Consider the following 13,495-nt stretch of genomic DNA (forward strand, 5'->3'; position numbering starts at 1 on the left):
CATTTGTCCATCTCCTTCCTAAACGATTTAACCCCCAACCTGTGTTGAGATCTTCTATAAATCGTAACATCCAAAAAATTAATCTGCTGCCTATGTACCTGCCAGGCAAACTTGATATTGTTATCAATTGTATTCATCCAATTGCCAAGTGCATCACATGATTCTCCTCCCTTCAGGACCAGGACCAGATCATCTATGTACCTCATAAAGTAAGTTATTTCTTTATTAAAAGGATTGACTAAAGGGTTCAAGAAATATTTAGTCTCTAAGTCAGCCATGTATAGGTTGGCGATACTGGGTGCCACCGGACAACCCATGGCAACCCCTTTACACTGTAAATAATATTGGTCCTTGAATCTAAAGTAATTCATTTCCAATATAATGTCCACAAGTTGGAGAAGTAAATGAGCAGGTGGATTGTCAGAAGTGCGGGAAGACAATGCATTAGCAATTACTATCCTTGCACCTTCATGTGGAATTGAGGTGTAAAGGGCTTCCACATCCATGGTCATTAAACATATTTCATCGGGGACTCTAAGCTGTTCAATAGACCCAATTAGGGCAGTGGTGTCTTTAATGTACGTAGTTGTATTCTGCACAATAGGCTGTAAAACATAATCTATCCAGAAAGACAGGGGTTCCAAGACTGAATTTGTCCCTGACACAATCGGGCATCAGGGGGGTGGAGACCTATTTTTATGAATTTTTGACAACACGTAAAAAACTGGTGTACGTGGTGATAGATTTACCAAAGCCTTAAAGGCATTATCATCTATATCGCCCGCTAGTAAGGCTTCTTCCAACACCACCCGAATCAACCTTTGTATACGCACTAGAGGGTCTCCCCCAATTGCTTGGTAATTATCAGCATTGGCCAGTTGGCTTTCTATCTCATGTAGATAATCTCTTGTGTTAAGGACCACCACACCACCTCCCTTATCTGCCGGCTTCAGCACAATTGAGGGGTCCTTATCTAGAGATAATAATGCTGATCATTCCAAACTAGACAAATTTTGCCAACATTTTATTGGGTTTCTTTCCAGCTTTTCTACGTTAGACATAACCAATTTCTCAACGGTGTCAATGTAACCATCATTAATTCTGGGAATAAAGGTGGAACGATGTTTAATGCCTCCCAACTTCTTAGGGGCCACATTACCAAAAAGTCTCTTCAGCTTAATCAATCTAAACAATGTAAAGAGGTCTACCCTCATTTTGAAACCATTGTATCGTGCTGTTGGAACAAACCCTTGTCCAAAGCTCTAATTTCAATGGTGGTAAGGGGTTGGTCAGACAGATTAAACACTAGCTGCAATACTTCCCTCTCCTGGTTTTGTAGACTAAGGCGAAAGAAAAACTTTGGAGTAGAGCATAACAAGTAGCCACAACTAGCAGTTTGAAAGGCCGTGAAGAAGCGGTGGTGGCGAAACGGGAAAAACTGAGGCTTGCGAACCCGTTGCCAATCTCCCACCAGGAGCTCCAGTCGGGGCAGCACGGCGGGACGATTATACTGTATGATAGAATATGGATTAAATTTATAACCCTGGAAATAAGAAGAATAAAGATGAAATGAAAAGGAACATGTGGATTCTCTAAGTATACATTGATTTGAACTTCCATGCCTGCGTTTTAAGAGGAATTGGTCTGCTTGGACGTCGCGTCCCCTGCTTTGGAACTTGCATGGTTGATCCAACAATAGGCAGGCTCTCTGATAGTGTCACCGAGGTGATTCTAAATGCTAAAAGAGATTCTACTAGGAAGTCTTACGCCTATAAATGTGAGAAATTCTCTCAATGGACCAGACTTCCATCACTAGACCTATCAGATTGTTCTCTAGCCCAGATACTAGAATTCCTACTTCAGTTAAAACAGGAAGGATTGTCTAACTCCTCGATCAAGGTTTACTTAGCAGCTATTTTAGCCTTTCATCCTCCTTTAGACAGGAAAATTTTTCTTTCACCATCAAAGTTGTTTTTGAAGGGCATAAGGAACTTATTCCTAAAAGTGATTAAGATAGTACCTCAGTGGTCACTACAATTGGTATTGTCGAAACTAATAAGTAAACTCTTTGAACCGTTGACTACATGCCACATATGTTTTCTCACCACAAAAGTGGTGTTCTTAATAGCTATCAGCCATGAGAGTAAGTAAACTGGCTGCATTACGCTCAGATTCCCCCTTCCTTAAAATTTACCAAGGGACAGTGGTTCTTAGGACAATCCTAGAATTTAGACCTAATGTTGAAGTTCCATACTTCACGGGATATAGTACTCCCAGAGTACTGAGGACAATAAGTTGATGTACAGGGACATATAGGAGGAAACAGTCATTTAAGTTTAGATATGTGAGTCTGTTGCTATAAGTACCTTGAACTGGAAGGAAACAAACTGGCAGCCAGAGTAGCTTTTTAAAAGATCCACAAGATGTTCCCATTGGCTAGACCTTGCCAATAAGTGGGCTGCTACCTTCTGAACTAGCTGCAGTTTCTGGGTTGTCTTCAAGGGTAGCCCAATGTAGAGTGCTTTACAGTAATCCAGCTGCAATGTTACAGAAACATGAATCAGTGTGACCAGACTGTGTCCAAAACCAGAGAGTGTTGGTGAACCAGATGCTTGTGGTAGAAGGTACTCTAATTAATTATGATGAACAGCTGATATGTATGTGCCAAAGCCACCCATATTTCATCATGTGGGTGTGATTAGTCAAGCACAACGTCTTTTTATTTTTTTATTTTTGTGAACCTCTGGGATAAATTTAAATATGGGATGAGACATTTCCTAAAGAACAATTAGGATTCCCCTGCAATTTCTCCTGCTTCCTAAGGAGCTCTAATACTTTAAGCAGTGATAAAGTAGCAGCTGTACACAACATTTAATTTCTGAATAGCTGGGATATAAAGCATAAGCATTAATCTTTCCAGCTGTCCAGTAGTTAAACAACATTGTAAAACTGAGAGTATAGCATTCTTTCACAACCTTACCTTATTTATCAAATACTTTTGCTGGATAAACTACCCACACCCCCTCCAGCTCTGGATCATTTTAAATTCTTTTTATGTTCTTTGCCAGTTACAAACATGGAAATTCTCTAGAGGAAAACAGTATCTTTTTATTATACTGTAAAGGCTAGGGGGCATGTGGGAATTATACAGAGAGCATTGTGATTGGCTGCATACCTAATTAGCAGCCTAAGCTGTGCCAAGGCTTGGGGGCATGGAAGGAGGTGGTTGGGTTTTCCTTCTGCATGAGTTGTATGGGCATTGTTAGTACTGCCTCAGCATGAAATGACGCCCACCCTAGAGGCATGACCAAGCTGAGGAGGCTTAAGACACCACAGGACTTCAGTCGACTCCTGATGCTGCCCATTCCTACTCCAGTGCTGGAGTTACACTGATGTGATGGTGGCATTGATTGGTCCTGGTGAACCTTTAAGATATGCCAGCATTTTTAAAAATTTCCATCAGTGCTGGAATTCGCCACCACCCTAAACCATTCCAAGACAAGATTTAGTGTTGCTTCCCAAATCATTATTGCTTGCTGTAGGCCTCAAAAGTGGTGTGCTTTAACCACAATGAAATAAGGCAAAGACAAATACTAGTATTCCATCAATACATTTTCACTTTCCCGCTGTTCCATCAGCATTTATCTTTACCTTCTGTCATCTTGGTTACTGGTACAGGCCTCTTGTTTTGCTGTACCTTAACCACACCAACGCAGAGATCTGGAATTGGCTTGAGATACAGCCTTGATCTGAGATGAGAAGTAGTTTAGTTTGGACCTAGCATTGGGAATATTTTAGCACATATTGCGCCACTAGTTTTCTAATCCGATTTCCTTTTTCTAATCAGAATATTGAGTTTGTAAACCCCTTTCAACAGAGATTCAGAAGATCTGACTGTAATCTGATAACTTTAATTTGACAAAAGGAAAGCTTTTAAGACTCTACCAGATACTTTTTTTTTCCTAAACAAGAAGGGGGAGAAATCCAGGAGGCAAGCACATGTTGTTTCCTGTTCAGTTAATGGCATGTCTTATGTGAACCTCAATATGAAAGCAGCATCTAATACAGTTTTTTCTCAGCATAGTATCTCCAAATGTCCATTGTCAAAGTTAACACTCTCAAGGGAGTACCTCATGTAGTCTTCTAGGCCTTTGAATTCAAGTTGATTTTTAAAATATTTCTGATACAGAAATATTTCTGATACAGAAAAAAAGTCTTAAAAACAATCTAAATGTCTTTCCTTGAGGCAGCATCAGTACCTAAACATCTCTAATAATATAAATGAATCAAGTAAATTACTACTTGAATCAAAGAACTGGAGGGGCTGGAGTACATCATGCCAGAGGTACCTCACAGTCAAGACGTAGTTTGTAAAAAGCAACTCATTGCAAGATAAGGTGGAAAAGATAGTTTGACCTAGGAAGAATTTGTTCTAACCTGCAATTAGTGTATCCAGAGAATGAAAGCAAAACTCCTCCACTGGGCCTACTATTAAGAGAAAGCTTTATAACCCATTTGACCCAAATATGTTCCTTACAGTTCTAGTCAAGCTCTGATGCTCCTGATGAACTACAAAATAGCTGAGAGAGGAAGGTATGGAAAGAAGCATTTCTTACTGACTTCACTACAGTTGAGTCCATAATTTGTTCACTCAGTTTTTATGTACTATCTAAGGTTGCCAACTCCAGGTTGAGAAATTCCTGGGAATTTGGGCATAGGGTCTGTACAAGGTGGAGTTTGGGGAGGAGAGGGAGCTCAGCAGGGGTGTGATGCCCTAGAGTCCTCTATCCAAAACAACTGCTTTCTCCAAGGGGAATGGATCTCTGTAGACTAGAGAGCAAATGAAATGCTGGGAGATCGCTAGGCTGTAGATGGAGGTGGGCAACCCTAGAACACATTATGGTCAATCCATCGCATTCCAGTATTTTTATGTCACTTTCCCTTTTGTGGCTTTTTTCACTTGCATAAAACACAACTGCATCACCCAAGTGCCTACATAGACAGTTAATAGAATTATTAAGGCTTCTCAGACTACTACCCCTTTAAAAATCTTAATCCTCCACTTCTCCTTCTTGTCTAACAAATTATTTGTTGTTTTTCTTGTGAATCAGATGAGAGGAGGGGCTTTGTAAGATGTCAAAGACAACAGGGTTTTAAAAATGTTTATTATAGTTCTAATGGCATTTGCAAAATAATATAATAAACACTTTTTTGAGTAATTCATTATTTGATTTACTGCAAATTTTAAAAATCCCGTGTTTGAAGCCCCTTTCCACCCACAAGAATTGACTATTAAGCATTTATTCATGAGAAAACTAAAAGTAATTAACTAGCCTGCAAACAAGAGAGAGAAAGCAAACCTAGAATGGGATCTTGCCTATGGGACTGGATTATTTAGGGGGAACATTGCACTTTATTAAATACTGTATGGAATCCCTATTTCAATTCCACTTGCAGCTAAATACAGAACAAATTGAGCAGCACAAAAGGTTGTAGTGGGGAACCAGCCTAGGGCAGTACTGAGGCATCAGATTAACATTTGTCAGACATTCTCCATCTGAACCAAGTCATATTTTCAAAATGAGCAACAGGTCTTTTGAATCCATAGTTTTCCCAGGGAAATAATTCCAAAATTCCACTGTAACCATTTTAGGAATATGATTTCCTGCTGTATTTCATGTTGCTAGACCATGTTTTTATTCTGTAACAAATAGTATTAGCAGCTTCAATGTGACATGCTATGTATCCAATATGTCTTCTAATTGTCAGTTACATGCATAGCCTCATTTGTTTCTGGGGAAGTTATCAAGCTGGTGGTAGTTGCAAAATTGCCAGTGTATCTCAGGTTTCTCTCCTAAACTGGAGAATAAGTGGACACATATCATTCCATTTTCACAATACAGTTTGAAAGCACATCCTTCCACCTGCCTGTTAGTTGTTCAGATTGTTGGATATTTTACAATGAGAACAGAGAGCATTAATTGATCTGATAATCATTTTGTGAATGACAAGTTGGAAAGTGTACTTGAATTGGATTCGTCCACAGTGCCAAGTTCATAGTACTGGAAATTGCTTACATACACACAAAAGGATTTTTTTTCACAATAATAAACTTCTTTCTGATATCTTGGGAGGCAATAATGCTTATTAAATAGTTTGAAAAAAACTCTGTCTTTTATGTTCAGTGGATTAATTAACAATTAATTGGTTAAATTAGGTACAGTTAGCCAAGAAAACCTTCTAGCAGTTTACAGTATTAGAAAAATGTAACACTTTTCAAAGTCTCAAACCTTTCTCACGCCTGGAAACCCTGACTGTATATACAGTTGAAATACCCTCCAGGGCTGATTCTTCCACAAGGTAGAGAGAGGAAGGCATGGTAGATGGCAGGACTGGGATGCCATTAAAGGATGGTAAATTGTCAGTTGCTTTATTTGGTTGTATTTATTTATTTGGCCATGGAAGGAGCACTGTTTGGATATCCTGACTTGGGGGCTGCAGTGTCTTCTTGAGCCAGCTCTAGAATGTTCTACTCTGTTATTTCTCTTCTCTAGGGTAGGGCTAATCATCGAAAAAGCCGGCCTTTGATCAAACTGTCAGTCTTAGTAGTGCTTCTGAAAAATGAACATATGAAGAAACATTTTAATTAAACTTTTAATTGTATTTTTTTACAAAGCATCCTTAAAGAGAGGAATGACAAAGGCCACTTGCATATCTATTGATGACCAGTGTACCCCCTATGCCCCAGAATCTACTAACACAGACATAAACATGAAATATTATGCAAAACATAAGCAAATCAGCTTTTCAGAGAACAAAACATTTGGCCATGACATATATAGATTGTCCTACAGTCCAATAGGCATGTTTCCCCTCCCCCCTCCCCGGCATTGTTTGTACTCCTTCAGTTTTTCAAAACAGGGAGAAGTAAGGAAAGGGAACATTTACTTTGTTTTGTCTTTTAAACCTTTAAAACCATGGAGGCTATTTATGGATTAAATAATCCTACTGAGTACGTTTTATAATTGTTATTTATTACTTTGAAGTCTCTTAGTTAAACGTTCCTTCTTGTCCAGGATTTGAAGGTTTATATTGAGAGAACTTCAAATTTTGAAGTAGTTTTGGCATTTGTAATTGTGGCAGTTCATTCTTGCAACGTGGATCTTGTTTTTTCTTTTTTAAGAACCAAAAGTAAATCCATATTTGTTTCGTTTCCTGCATACTAAAGAAGCTTGTAATACAACAGGTAGCAAAATCAAAGCATGTACACAGATGGTTCCCGCTAAAGCCAATTTATTTATGATCATTTACTGTTAACATCCACTAATTATTTGAGAGGTCCTTTGATAGATGTGCACAGAGGTACATATGCAGCATGTAAAGCAAGAACTATTGTATTATTGTATTCTGATGAAGGGTCGTTTTCGCACATATGTGTGGAAATCTCTGATTTGCATGTTTGACAGATTTCAAAAGAGAAAATAAAACATACAAGCAGAAGGAGGGGTGGAGATGAGCTTATGAAGAAAGAAAAAATGCTCATTAGATCTCTAGAAATGGAAATACATTCCCAGCTGAAGTGTGTAATTTGCTTTAGCCTTGCCAAAAGCGGGCTTGGGGAGGAGGGGAGATCAAGAGCTTATACAAATGTTGTTCAATGATTTCTAATCCATTGGAACCAGTGCTACAAAGGCAATTTCTTTTGTGCAACTCTGAAATGTTACATTAGCAGTAAGTATAGTCTCTCTGTACCTTCCACAGTTAGAAGAATGGATCCTAACTTGATCGTACCACTCCACTGAACAAAGTTTATTTATTAATATACTTACTAAAATATTTCTATCCCACCTTGCCTTTCAGCTAAAGTTTGAAGTCTTCCTCCAGTTTAAGGAGCCTTCCCTCAACTTAAGTGACTTTCCTGTTGTCTAAGAAGCCACTTAAGTTGGTGGAAGGCTACTTACAGAATGGTTGGATTCCCCCGGTACGTCTCAGACTCTCTCTTCAGTTTAAGCAGGCTAAAACAGTGAATGTTTGAAGATAGGATTTGTGCTTAAAGAGGGGTAGGCTGACAGTCCTTTCTTGAGAGACTTTGAAGTTTGTCTTTGGTGATAAAGCAGGTTAGCATAGTTGAGGCTTGAGGAAGAGACAATAGTTGCCTCAGGGCTCAGTTACTGAAGGGACAGATTTGTGGGTTTTGAGAGGAAGTCACATTTACACTGTGAGAATCTTGAGGATGAGGGAATGCCAATATTCACCTCAAACTTAGCTGTTAACTGTTCTCAGCAGTCAGCACCCAGGAACTGACGACTGAAACACTATGATTACTGAGCCTGACAAAAGCCTTGTGTTATCTGTAAGTAGTTTTGAGCTTATTTACTGAATATCCTTATTTTTCCTATCCCTTGTAGTGACAAAGGTTATTTTTAAAATTCTGTTTCCATTATGTCTCATATGAAATAACTGCATTTAGAAGGTAACTTGTGCTCAGTCTGTCAGTAGAAGGTTAGGGTAGAGACCACTCTGATCAAACTACTTACTGATTTATCCAAGAATCTAGGAATTAGTGAGATATCATCTTAGTATGTGGCGTGTTCCAAGTAGTGTGGCTGTTGGTAACTGTCCAGTTGTTATCTTGTCTATGCCAATATCGCCTAGCTGTTTTAGTTAGTACTTTTGAAATCGCCCCAGCACTGTTTCTTCCAGAGATGCTAAACTTCATTTCCTAGTTTCAGGTACGTAGCCGTGTTGGTCTGCAATAGAACAACAGGATTTGACTCCAGGGGCACCTTACAGACCGACAAGATTTTCAGGGTATAAGCTTTCAAGACTGCCGCTGGACTGAAATCCTGCTGTTCAAATCTTAAATCTTGGTATTTTGTTATCTTTTCAATCTCTTTTTCCTCAATTCAACTGTCACCTGGGATTGCCACATCAATCAGTTTGACCTTACTTTCAACCACAGTAATATCTGGAGTATCATGTTTTAACTTCTTATCCTTTTGTATTTTGAAGTCTCATAAGACTGTAGCTTTCTCATTTTCAACAACTTTCTCAGGTTTATGTTTCCACCAGTATTTCATAGATGATAGCTCATAGTTTTTCTATAAATTCCAATGCAACTTTGCAGCTACTTTATTATGGTGCTTTCTCTTACCTGGTATGTATAGTAGTCTTAAATCATGGTCTGGATTTGCAGCAGCCCCATATCTCTCTAACATTATGCACCAAAAGTACAGATAGGCCTTTTCTAGAGCACGTTTCGATGCCTCCCCTTCTAATGTGTTGCAGGGAAGGTTTCTTCGGAGGCCTATCCGTCAAATATGTTGCATGTGCCCAGAGAAGCAAGTTGAAACCGTTGCTTATATTCTCTTACATTGTCAGTTGTATTCCGAAGAGAGACAGCAGTTAGTATATCCATTACTCTCCAAGTTTAAATCTTTGGATAATCATTTGAAATTTGTAGATTCTGTGCTGCTGAAATACTTGTTAATATTACTTCTTAATATATTTCATTGATAACAAAATGGTCACTTATATTTTGTTTCATGTGAATATGACATACGATAGTATTGTAGTGTATTAAATGTTTATTGTATAAAAAAAAAGAAATACTTGTTGGAAGATACTAAGAAGACTATTTCCTCGACAGTAACAAAAGGAGAGATTGAAGATAGTTTTATTTTTTAGGATTTATTATCTGCAGAGTATGATAACAGTTTTAACTAAATCTTTTCTCTCTTTTTATGTAGATAGGAACTGTGGTTTGTATATGTGATCTTTTTCTTGCTGGTCATTTGACCATAATAAATCTGAAATCTGAATCTGAATTATGGTGCTTTTTGTGGTCAGTTTGTACAATCTTACTGCACCCTCTGATGAGATGGTCAACAGTTGCATCCACTTTATTACATCATCATCATTATGCATTGTTGTAGTTATTATCAGCTATTAACACATCTAAGCAGTGTAGCTTATCGTGAGAACTGTGCAGCAGCAATATCTATTTCACCTAGTTACAACAAAGCACTGCACAGAGCAATTAAGAGAACAGTTTCATTTAACCTAATTTATACATGTGATAATTTTCCCAAGGATCTTTGAAATCACTGGAATAGTTGTTTTCTTCATTACCAAGGAAATTAGAAATTATTAAGTGCATTCTATGGTAATTCTTGACAAGGTAGATGTATTTTCTTTTGGTAATCAAAGTGACCATTACTAGCTGTAGCTAGGACACTAGGATGTATCTGTTTCAGTTCTAAATCTAGCAGGCCAAGATGAAGGGCGAGGGGAATGCAGTCCAACTTTATAGCTCAGAGTATTGCAATTTGTATGTAAATGCTGTGCCATGACTTCCAAGAAAATGTTCAGTGTGTTGAAAAAGAAGACTTATCAGTGCAACTCAGGAGAGAAATCCCTGCATACCTCACTGAGTTTTAGCCGTATGCATCCCACTTAATATGTTCAAAACAAGGCATGCTGTGAAATTCTGAAATGTACTTAAATTTGGAAGGGAATGAAATTGACGTGCATGGTAATCAAAGTTATAGCAGAGAATACTGTAGTATAGAGAAGTCTGCAAGATATTCTTATGCATTTCACCAATTTCCTCCTCCTCCTCCAAGCACCTGATATTTTACTGGATTACTTTCACAAACCTCTTCCAGGTGTCTTTATCATTGCTCTTCGGCCTTTATTAGCAACAGATTTGCAGTTCTTTTCCTCTAAATTAACACAATGCTTCCTGTTCTACTGACCCACAATTCTTGGACTCCTCCAGTTATATTAGCCACCTGGCTGCTTTCATGCTTGAAAGAGATTTTCGGCCATCTGGCCATTTTTTTCGTTTAGTTCAGCTGTAATGCTTGACAACAGGCAGTATTAAATTTGTATATGTTTCAATTAATTAACACGAGGAAATGAGCTGGAATTTTTATCCCCTCTCTTGGAGAGATGGTCGCTTCTTGCAGTCCTGGTAGGGAGCAATTGAAATACTTCCATACCCTCAGACCTTTCTTTGCACAGAAACAGAGAAACAGGAATGCAGATTGCAAAGCCTTAGATTGTGTAGATACCTCCAAGAATCATGAAAGAGATGGAAGGATCAATGCACACTGCAGCCTTAGTGTGCATGGAATAATTATCCTGCAGGAATCAGAGGAACTACATCCAGTTTCTGAAATCTACATTTGGAGGCGTGCCCTTAAAAGTAGTGGATGTAGATAAAGATCTTGCTAAGGGAGGGAGGGGGGAAAGGGTGGGAGTTGTTATAATTTAGGTAATATGGGGAATTTATGTAAAATTTATGTACTCACCAATAAAAAAAATTTATTAAAAAAAAAAAAGATCTTGCTAAGGGAGATCTTGACTAATGCTTTCAGTGCATAACAAATGAATGCATCAGAACAGTAGTTCATCATAATAAAAGCATACACAATTGGAAGTCTTAAAAGTGAGCATGTTTTCCCTGGTAAACAGATGCGATATGGGAGATGAAAGTGACTTTTTAAGGAAAGGCTGAAAGCACATAAGACAAGCCTTGCCAGGTAATACTGAGCTCTCTAAACTTGTCTATTTTGCTTTTACCTCAAAGTCTGTTCGTCAAGTGAATTCCAGTGCAGTAACAAGACCTGCATAGCCACAATCTTCGTGTGTGATGGCGATGATGACTGTGGCGATGGGAGTGATGAAAAGAAGTGTTCGCCTCTCACCTGCAATCCCAGTGAGTTCCAGTGCAACAACAGCCAATGCATCCCAGAGCCCTGGGTTTGTGACAGCCAGTCTGACTGTGAGGATCATTCGGATGAATCAGTGGAGAAGTGTGGCTATAAAATCAAGCCCCAACTGAGTACCTGTGCAGCTCATGAGTTCCGGTGTGGCAATGGGGAATGCATCCACCTCAACTGGAAGTGTGATGGAGATGAGGACTGCAAAGACAAATCAGATGAGCAAGATTGTCGTGAGTATCCACAGGGCATTGAATGGCGTGTGAGAAATAATGGGCTTTTGTGGAAACTGCCAGTTAATTTGGAGAGGTTAACTAGGATAATGTTATTTGAGTTCACTAGGAGGTTATTCCCAATGAGACTTACAGTGCAATCCTAAGCAGAGTTACTCCAGTCTAAGCCCATTGAAATCAGTCTGATATTCACTTTAACCTTTGACTTATTTACATGTTCAAGAAGTGAAGGAGCTGGAAGTAAATTGCAAGAGAGTTCCTCGTAGCCCAATCAGAGCGTTTTGATTTGCATATCATTTATCCTAGAAGATATTGGGATTTTCCATACTGCTTTTTCCCGTTGCTTCTGGCCCCATCCTGTTTTGATTTATCCCCTGATTTATGCACACATTTTTTTTGTCTTTTTGCTTTGGGTATTTTCCCCATTTTTGCTGATTCTTTTGAGATCATTTTTACCCTGATCTTTTTCTGGAAGCCAATTTTGATTCAGTTTTGTCCTCGTGTGTAATCTTTTTTTCGGTTGTCCCAGCCGCTCCCACGCACCTCCAACCCACTTTTTGGTTATTGGACATTCATCATTATCAAGCTACTCCTCTGCCCACATTCCTTCCTTCCTGGTTTATTTCTATCTTTTTAAAAATCATTTTCATAGCATTATATCGACCTACTATTGTAACCATATATGCAGCAGATTCTCTGAATTTCCAGCTTTCATTTTTTTTAAAAAAAGGGTAAATCTCTAACTCATTCCATTGCAGAGTGCCATAAACCCACATCCAACTCAGGCTTAGGCTGACCTTTCCCTACCCTGAGGTAAAACTACTCCTCTTTAAGCATATGAAGCTGTATACTGGGCTGGGAAGCCTCTGGTAGCATGGTTGATGTTAAGCTTCAACTGTCCTTCTTTTCCCACCTTTAAGGATTATTAAAAATGCGTTACCCAGCCAAGTCTTAGTAGGGAACAGATCAGGGGTTTGCGCTTCCCTGGCACTCAAGGCTTGGGGAGGTTCAAAAGGTAACAGAAGGTTTATTTACAGTAGGTTAAAGTCAAAAGGCAAGTGGGCAGGTGTTTGAACTTAAGTAACAGGAAGGTTTTTGTACAGGAACTTCACTGGTGTGAGGCACAAAACACTTGGAATAACACTAGGTTGCTGGCTTCATTCAGAGGTTGACACTGCTTCACAGATGTTACAGTTTATATATTCAAACACAAACACAGCATGACTTTCCCTCCTCTCCAGACTTAAGGGTGCTCCACTGAGACAAACTCTTCCTAGATACTAGACAGGCGTTATAGTTATGAGCTATAAACCGGTTCCTGGCACTGAAGGGGAGACTCCTCTCTACCCACTTCCTTGGCCCTCTATAATCCCCAGATCTCTTGAGTCTAAGTAGGTGTTAGTGCTGGTTTTCCCCACTTTAGTCCTAGGACTAACAGTGCTTCACAAACATTTCTTCCTCACACAGAGGATTCTCTGGCTGACCCTCTCTGGTCAAAAACCAGGCTCCAACTCCCTTTCACTCCCACTCCAACTG

At 39.0% G+C, this 13,495-nt stretch overlaps 1 protein-coding gene across 1 annotated transcript in view; it reads left to right on the forward strand.

Annotated features, from left to right (window-relative positions):
• The window catches only part of LRP8 (LDL receptor related protein 8), a 295,799-nt gene that overhangs the window by 219,909 nt on the left and 62,395 nt on the right, over positions 1–13,495 (forward strand). Inside the window, 1 exon segment of the mRNA XM_054980392.1 lies at positions 11,594–11,959. Coding sequence (XP_054836367.1) covers positions 11,594–11,959 — 366 coding nt within the window.

This window comes from Eublepharis macularius, chromosome 5 (assembly GCF_028583425.1).
Source record: "Eublepharis macularius isolate TG4126 chromosome 5, MPM_Emac_v1.0, whole genome shotgun sequence".
In the NCBI taxonomy this organism is placed as follows: Eukaryota; Metazoa; Chordata; class Lepidosauria; order Squamata; family Eublepharidae; genus Eublepharis; species Eublepharis macularius.